The 9,076-nt window shown below is 36.8% G+C and overlaps 1 protein-coding gene across 3 annotated transcripts in view; it reads left to right on the forward strand.

The window, feature by feature from the left end:
- The window catches only part of camk1b (calcium/calmodulin-dependent protein kinase Ib), a 57,599-nt gene that overhangs the window by 39,723 nt on the left and 8,800 nt on the right, over window positions 1-9,076 (forward strand). For all 3 annotated transcript variants that reach the window (XM_024263792.2, XM_024263790.2, XM_036211995.1), the window contains 2 exons: window positions 2,401-2,533; window positions 5,869-5,875. In XM_024263792.2, coding sequence (XP_024119560.1) covers window positions 2,401-2,533; window positions 5,869-5,875 — 140 coding nt within the window. The remainder of the gene's footprint in view (window positions 1-2,400; window positions 2,534-5,868; window positions 5,876-9,076) is intronic.

The following is a 9,076-nucleotide window of genomic DNA, read 5'->3' on the forward strand; positions in this document are numbered from 1 at the left end:
TTCAGCTCCAATGAAAATGCTCTTTGAAACATAAGCAATTGCACATTCAGGACATTCATGCTTATACTTTCCATATTCGCCAATTTTACAGTTTTTTTAAGATTTATGAAAATTTTCAAGAAATTCTTCAAAATCTTTGTGCACTTTTTGCAATTTCTGCAACTTTAGATCCTTAAGCATTTTACAAAAGGACCTAAAGTTGTTCTATAACTTTAGCATTTTCAGCAAAAAGCATTCACACTTGCAGGTAATGCAACTTGTTTTAGATTATATATGTTGATTTTGATTATGGATTTATTGGGTTCACACTTTCGTCTGGCACTGTGCAAGTTCTTTCTTGTGAAAGATCGATAAGATATCAGCAGCTTTTGGTTTCCCTCAATCCACACGTTCACTTATCAGCTGCAGCAGGGAGACTCGTGCATGACTTCAGTCCAAGCATGAAGGGGGGGGGACTCTTGTATAAACAGAATGACACCGGGGACTTCCCAACACTTCAGTGTACATGTCAAAGTTCTGAAAATACAGTTTTTATTTATGACCATAAGGTTCTGTTTTTCACTTTACAATGTTCAGAGGCTGAACGTGTTTTACTGAACAGCTTTCAGGCACACAATCAGGTTCACCTGCTGTCATGTGACACCTTTCATATCTTTATTGCTCACCAGCTTTCAATCGTCACATCAACAAAGTTTCTCTGAAACGGGCGACTGCAGCGTAGCTCTGAGCTCCTAATGCCGCTTAAGAATAATAAAAGGCTCTTAGCTTGTTTTATCCCAGCGCTCAGCATCCTTTCCATACAATCTCTCAACGCTGTTGTACTATTTGTCCTACTTAAGTGATACTCTGCTGACAAATGACTCTATCCCAAGATTTAAAATGTTTATAGTAAATCTTTAAATCAGATAAAAAGTTATGTAACTCGTCAAGGAATTTCTGTGTGCCTCACTTGTTGAAGTGGGTCATGGGAAAATGCTAAAATTAGTCTGCGGTACTGCGCTCTCTTCATCTGTGTGTTTTAGTTTTTGCTTCTTTGAAAAAGCAGTTGAGCGAGATAACAGTGTAAGTTGTTTAATACACCGAGCCGGATTTAATAGCCTTTCAGACTATAACATAATCTGTGTGGAAGCAAACAGCCCAACGGCTAAACGAGTGTTTGGTTAGTTTCTTAAGGACAAGTGAAGATTTGTTATCCTTATTCGGGGATGTAAATAAACACAGTATTTTGAAATCTCAAATCCCATAACTATTGATTTGAAACATCCAATAGATGTTGCACAAAATTCACCTGAGAAAAAACACATTTACAAACAATTTGTATTCATTAGTGGATAAAAACGTTCAAATATTAAAAAGCAGCTACCCTGTAAATTCAAAAATAACCGTGCCGCCCCGACAGAAAGAGTTTAGTGTTTTTTCTCTTAAAACTGTGGAGGAACTCTAGTCTTTTTGTTTTAGTCTTGTGAGCATTTGCACCATGAAATGGCCCTAATGTCACACAGTTTGTACAACTTAAATCTGGACTTCGTCTGAACTAAAAATCCTTGTGTTGAATTTTATTTTGCCATTTAGAAATGATTTTCCTGGTGTGTCAGTGAGAAAAAATGTAATACACGTGTGCTTTATGTAACTTTGGTGTTTTTAACTTTTTTTTCTTGGCATTTTTCCCATAATGCAGGACACAAATTGAGACAATTAAGCTGAAGTTTACATTTCTAAGTATTTCTTTATTCAAGTCTTTGTAGATCATCAGACAAAAAAATGCCGTTTGAAAATGAGTTTATTTGTGAAGTAAAAAAAAAATGCCTTGTTGGCCACAGTTTTTCAATTATCGATTATTTAAAATTCATAAAAGGATTCTGAATTGTTAATCGATCATAATTGATGCATCTAAAATTTGATTTTTTTTCTCCACACCACTAATCAGGGCCTTCCAACCCTCAGGACTCGGACCGGTACCCTAACCCTAACCTGGTACTGTTTCCACGTCCCGAGGGTTGGGGTCCTGTGACTTAATGGGAACAGCCAGGATGTCCAAAAACAACAAGTTAGGGACAGCCAAGACGTCAAAAAGTGACGTGGAGAGGACTCGAACCATACCTCCATATACGACGAGTGTGAAAATGTCTTTGAATTTAACACATTTTACTGTCACAGAAAAGGGATCTAGAATCACCCAATCAGGTCATAGTTTGTTCAGAATTTGGGGATGAATCCCAACAAGTCATGAGAAGACCAAATCTGACAATTCAATTAAAAAAAAATCGATTCCACCATCATTTAGATTTGTGCACAGATAAGAACAATTAGTTTGCTTTGCTCTCTGTAAAAGAGAAGACCTGAATCTGTGATGATAAATGACTGACCTCCAGGAGACTGACACGTGTGTTTGTGTTTCAGGGGAGCGTTCTCTGAAGTGGTCTTGGCGGAGGAAAAGAGGACCCACAAACTGGTGGCCATCAAGTGCATTCCAAAAAAAGCGTTAGAGGGCAAAGAAAACAGCATTGAGAATGAGATAGCAGTCCTGCACAAGTAAGTGAACGTTTGCTCAATAAACGTTTGTAAAAGTATCTATTTTCTTTTAAATTGTTTTAATGTCTCAGCTTATACGAGAGCATGTCTAAAATAATCCTTTAATGCACCTTTTTTTTTCTTCTTTTTTTGCACTTTTAATGTGACAAAACACAGCAGCGAGTGTGGAAACACTTTGGAATTCATTCAAACTATATAAAACAAAGTGCAAAGACGCTGTTTCAAATGTGCTGCACATTGGAACCACATTAAAAATGATTTTTGATTGCAAAACCTCTAAAAACACATTAACTTTGAATAATCAGCCACATTTTTAAGTATGAATGTGATTCTACCACTTCATCACTAAAAAGCAAAAGGAGAATTTGTTCATCCATTAGGGGCAGATTTAGGTTTATAGTCGGCGTTAATAAAGAGATAAAGAGCTACATTTGCTTTGTGTGTTCAGGTAAAGTGCTGTGAAGTTGATTAAAGTCTCTTAGTCTCATGCAATAAAGCTGGAAAATATACCAGCAGTGTCTGTCCGGGTTAATTTGGAAAATCTGTAAATTGCGTTATAAATGGTTTTCCCTGGAAGTGCTCTTCACGGAAAAGCTGTTGACACACTGCATTAACCTGATTAACAGCTTTGTTTTATGATTTTTTTTTTTTTACAGTGCAGTGAGCTAAATGTACTGCACACAAAAGATACGATCTTCTTTGTATTTAGGGCACAACTGTAGTAACTAGAGCAGCCTGACATTTGTGGTTCAACAAAAAACTGGACATTTTTTTAATACTCTTACATCGGAGCAAAAGACAGTATTTGTAACAGATTCTGCAAGATGTTCCTCTTACAAAAAGGAGGGAGGCTTGTGATGGTCGGAATATAAAAAAGGAAACCTGGAATTCACAATGTATACATTTTAAATCATTTATTTGTATAATGATGCAAAAAAAGGGAAAGTTCACCTCGATGCTTTTTAGTGTAAGCAATAACAGAGGTCAGAGGTTTCCTGTAGGTCTCCTCCAAGTTTGTATTCACAGTAGCTGCTATTTTGGTCCGTTCTGCCATGCAGATCTTCTCAAGAGCTGTGATGTTTTGGTTCTGATCTTCGGATGATCCAGATGGTCTCTGGAGAACTTTAGATGGGCCTGGGCGTGCTGGTTCAAGCACGGGGACTTTTGCAGCCCTGCAGGATTTGAAGACGATGTGTTACTGACAGTTACCTTTGTTACTGAGGTCCCAGCTCTCTTCAGGTCATTGACCAGTCCACCTCTGTGGTTCTGGGCTGTTTCCTCACCGTTCTCAAGATCATTTATTCTCTTTCATGGAGCTCCAGGTGGAGCGAGATGATCAGTAATGTTGTATTTTCTTCCATTTTGCTCCAATAGTTGATCTCTTCTCACCAAGCTGCTTGTTTATTGTAAAATGGTTCATTCCAGTTTTGTTCAGATCTTGACCCTGGTGTCCTCCGACAGCTCTTTGGTCATGGTGAAGAGGTTTGAGTATTTGGGGGTGTGAACAGGTGTCTTTTATACAGATGTTCATTAATACAGGTAACTAATAGAAGAGAAGAAGTAACAGGTCTGTGAAGGGCATAATTATTGCTTGTTAGTCAGATCTAAATACTTAATTTTGTCACTATTTTACAAATGAATTATTTAAAAACCATCCATGTCCTGGATTTGTTTTCTTATATTTTGTCTCCAACTGTTGAAGTTGAACATTACACACCTCTCTCATCTTTTAAAGTGGGGCAACTTGAAGAATCTGTGACTGACCAACACTTTTTTTGCCCCACTTTACATAAAACACCTCCATTACCGTCTGGAGAATACGCTGGCTTATATTGTGTTTGGCATCTTTCCTAAAAGTACAAACAACATCTTATCCTAGTAATTTCTTTTGCATGAAATTACAACTGTATGCTGCATACAGTTTGCAGATTTTACACCTGAGAAAAAATACATGTCAATTTCTTAAATCCTCACCTAAAAGTTTTCTTTATTCCTAAAAAAATAGTTTTTTGGTAGGTCATTAAAAGAACTCTAATTGTGGGGTGTTTCCAGTGTACCCTTGCTTAGATGAGAGAAATTACAGGTCAAAGTAAAAACGGCTGATTTACATCAGGCCCAAGTTATTTTTAGAGCTCCTGTTGCCAAGGTTACAGGAGACATACAACATACAGCTCGGATCCCTCCTGAAGGGAGGACAGTGGAATGGGTGGTGGAGGGGGTCAGTTATCAGTTGAGTTACAGTGGTGACAAATTTCCTAAACGGAGATCCGACGGGCTTTGGTCTCATGAGTGGTTCTGTGGGAAGTTTGTTTAGACTCACTCAACAGTTTCATTATTCATTCTTACACCTCCTGTTTTTGTTCCTCACAATATGAAAAAAACAGTAAAGGGTCACAAAACGTCATCTTTTATCAGGTTCCTCTGCAAGGTATTAGTCCTTAAAACTCTTGATACTAATTCTCAGTTAAAAGTATGTTAGTCCTGGAAAACCCATGGAGCAATTTTCTTCTGAGCTTTAAAGACTCACTTTGATCGTGTATTGACTTATTGTTAAAAGTGTTTCCAGTGGTCTTTTAAATTGTTTTCTTTTTAAACTGTTGTTTTCCAGGACATAGTTTCTGCAGGGCGTCAGGGTTCATCGGAAATTTGTGTCCAAGTTGTGTATCGCAAAGGCTGATTTCCATCCTCCTTTTGTTTACCCTCTCTATCTTACATCCCCTCACAACAGGTTGTGGGATTTTGTGTAAAACCTTCATAATCGTAACTAGAACACTACTGGGAATGTTTTTGTTATATATAAAAAAGGGGACTTTACTGGATCTATTTATCTGCAAGTGGATGCATCGGAATGGAGCAGAGCAGGGAGCTTGATTATAGTTTGTGCGTCACTACAACAAACTTTTTCAACTGTTTTTTTTTGTTTTGTTTTCTCCTGATTAACAACGATTTGAAAAAAGAAATAGTCAGAAATGCAATTTTAACCATTTTTTTGTATGTAACGTATGTCCTCCATCATCAGAAAAATGCTACAAGAACATGTTAAAAACACCAAAACTTTACCTAAAAAGTCAATTTAACCCTTTTTTTATTTCTTTGTTTGTTTGTTTGTGGTAGTAATAAACAGTGTCTAAATAATAATAATAATAAATATATAAAGACAATTTTAAAAATGAAATTAGAAGACAGTGGCCAAGTTTGACCTTGTGTTTTCTCCAGAATTACTAGTTTGAGTCTAAGATCTAAGATAATAGAACTGTGTACATTTACTTCAAGTTTTTTTAAACTCTAAAGAGATTACTTTACTCCCTGACTGCTAAATAATTACATGTTAATTTAATTAAACATTTTCAAAAATAAATCATTTTTATTTTATATGTATTCCTGCCATTTGATTTTCTTGATGCTGTTGCATCTTTGTTTTCACTTGTTGCTGATTTTTTTAATTTAAGAACAGATCAGTGAAGTGTGGAGCTCCTGGACAGTTTTTACAAAAACACCAAAGCTCATGTGGCTCATCGGTGTTTCCATGTGTGAGGCAGACAAACGCGCAGACAGCCGGCATGCACGGTGGTTACACCTTTAACGTGACATCCCTATTTTTGTAGATGCCAGTGGAGACGCTTCCTGCAGACTGACGGGCTGTCCAAGTGTCTGCCTGAGTTAAATTCAACTAGTAACTTTATGAGGGAAGCAGTGAGTGTTATAGTTGCACTCCATGTATCATTCAGGCATAATATAAAAGCTTATTGATTATAAAATCATAACTCATTATCTCAATAGCCCATTCAACTAAATTTAGGGCTATCTCCTTTTTAAAAAAATAAGTTTTAATATTAAAAAACGTTGTCTAATATTGTTTGATTGGAAGCATTTATGTGTTAAAAAAAGACCAAATCTGGACAGTTTGTGTGACAGATCCACATATTATTGTACAGATGTATTCATGTTTGATTCATATGGAGTCACACGTGTCTGCTCACTTTGTGGTTTTAATCCTCACTCATCCTCCGTGTGGTGTGCCTTCACTCTGAGCTAAGCAGATGAATGAAGATGTCCATGCACTCTTACAGTCTGGATAAGAGTCCTCGCTGTAATCCAGCGTGAGCTCAGGATGACCCATAAAGAGGAACATTGCAGCCATTGTCCTCGCGCTTCTAAAATAATTCCTTTCAACGCGCACTGAAACTCAGCATGAAGGTGAATGTCTGTGGAAGTTTTTCTGATCCATCAGATTATGAATTTTTTAAACATTTGAATTTTCTTTCAGAATTTTTTTATTTTTATTTTATGCCCCGAAATACTATTTTCTACCTTAAATATTTCAGTGTTTTTAATTTTGAGACTCACATTTCGATGGAAAAACCTCGCTTTTTCTGTCTCACAAGAATAATTAGTTGTTATAAGAGCACATCGATATCCAGTAAATCAAATCATGACGTGATCTCAGCGTTTGCTAGTCGGTGTGGAGCTCCAGAGGAGGTTCTGGAACCTTGTTATTACACCAAAAGTGTTCTTTCATGACAATATTGCACAGGGAAAATAGTTGAAAAGGTATTGCAACAATGTTTTTTTTAAACGAAAGGTACTGCATTTGTGGAATGTCATGCCTACAGAAGTAGGATTGGATATGTCAGAACTAAATACCATCAACATTTCTAAGAACCATTAACATGAAAACAAGCATAAGCCTCTGGGTTATTCATCTGTTGTAACATTATAAGACAGGGCCTGAGTAACTCAATGCAAGTTCATTCTGTGATGGTGTTTTTATTGTATGTAAAATGAAATGTTTTTCCTCTTTTGTCAGTTTTTGGTAATGTGAATTTTCTTAAATAGACCCTTTTCACGGTGACGTCACACAAAAGGGCGACAGAGCCGTCAGCGTGATACGTAACTTTCGGTCAATGGGTTTAGACCTGGAAAACAAAGAACTGAACGCCGTTCAACACCGTTTTCAGGAGATAATAAATGGTCATTGGAATGGGAAATTGTACAGTATTTATTTTATACATTTTCTTCATGCCTGTTTTCATCTTAGTCTCTTAGATTGTCCACATCAAAATACAAATGTGTGTAATCTTCTAGAGTTTTTTAACCAACACACTGGATTTTGTCAAACAATTTTTTGTATTTTACTGGTTTTAGCTAATTATTTTATACTTTTTTTTTACTTTATTTTCCAGCAGAATGGACATAGTTATATGAGCAAAAACAAAAAGTAAAATGTTAGAACCACGGCTGAGCTAACAGCAGCTCACTGACCGCAGTAGAAAGCATTACAACAGGAATAAGTTTGACTTTAATGTCAGACACGCTAGAATTGTCTGACTTTTGCTCTGTTTAAAAGGATTATGAGAGCATGGAAATTTGGGCAACTTTTAATTGGTTGAAAAAGATCTTCTACAGCTTCACGTCTCAAACCTAAATCTAATGCTAGTGTTAGCATTAGCATTAGCACAGATAAAAAAAAAATATATACTTTCATAATCAAACAAGCAGCATTCAGTGAAGTACTTGTAACCTTCCTCTAACTTTAACCAGGTTGTCAGAGAGAAATAATCCACGACTCGTTTAATATCCTAAAATTTGGGAAATCAGCTGCGTTCTGACTGCAGACAGAACTGCTGACATTTGTACTCTGATTTGTGAACGATCTAAGAGGAGAAAACGAATACAACCAGGTTGGACATTTCTAAAATAAATATCGTACAAATTTCGGTCACAATTGGTTAGGTTATTATTTATGCAAAATTACTTTAAACAGTGTTCAGCAGTCAGCTTTGCCGTTCTAAACACTATGAGCCGGAAGCGACTCTGCACTTTACGGCAATGTGTGACGTCCTGTGAAAAGGGTCTATGAGACGGCATTATTATTCAATTTTTTTCACCCCAGTAGACAGAGTGCGGATCAGTTGTAGTTATAAAAATTTTTCACATTTCATTTATTTGGTAGAGCAGAAAGAAAGTCTGGGTATTATCTGACCTTGTTTTATTATTATTTAACAAACTTAACGTATAATGTTATAAATGTCAGCCGCTGAAACACCAAAAACATGACAAAAACAAGCAGTATTTATACAGGTGGGCGGGGTCACAGTAACAGCGCTGCATGAATAGACTTTTTCCCTCTACTGGGGCAAAAAGCTCATTGCGGGAAGAGATTGTGGCTCAAACACATTTTTTTAAAATCAGAAAGATACAAACAGATGTCAGATGAAGTGCTTATTGTTGTCACACCCCTGCGTGCCCCTGTTTGTCCCTCCACGCGGCACGCAAGCCCCAGATTGCCAAACCCTGATCTATGACAACCTTTGACCTGCACAACACATCAAATACACAAACTTAAAACGAGTTTTTAACAGAGAATTTTGCAATTAATGAAGTTGTACAAAACACCCAGAACCCAGAACCACAACATATAGCCGAGTCCCTGTAGCAATAAAAACATTCATGAGTTATATATATATATATTAGGGCTGTCAGATTTAGCGCGTTAAAAACGCATTAATCTGACACGTGCTTGACGCCGACAATTTTTTTGACG

This window comes from Oryzias melastigma, linkage group LG5 (assembly GCF_002922805.2).
Source record: "Oryzias melastigma strain HK-1 linkage group LG5, ASM292280v2, whole genome shotgun sequence".
NCBI lineage: Eukaryota > Metazoa > Chordata > Actinopteri > Beloniformes > Adrianichthyidae > Oryzias > Oryzias melastigma.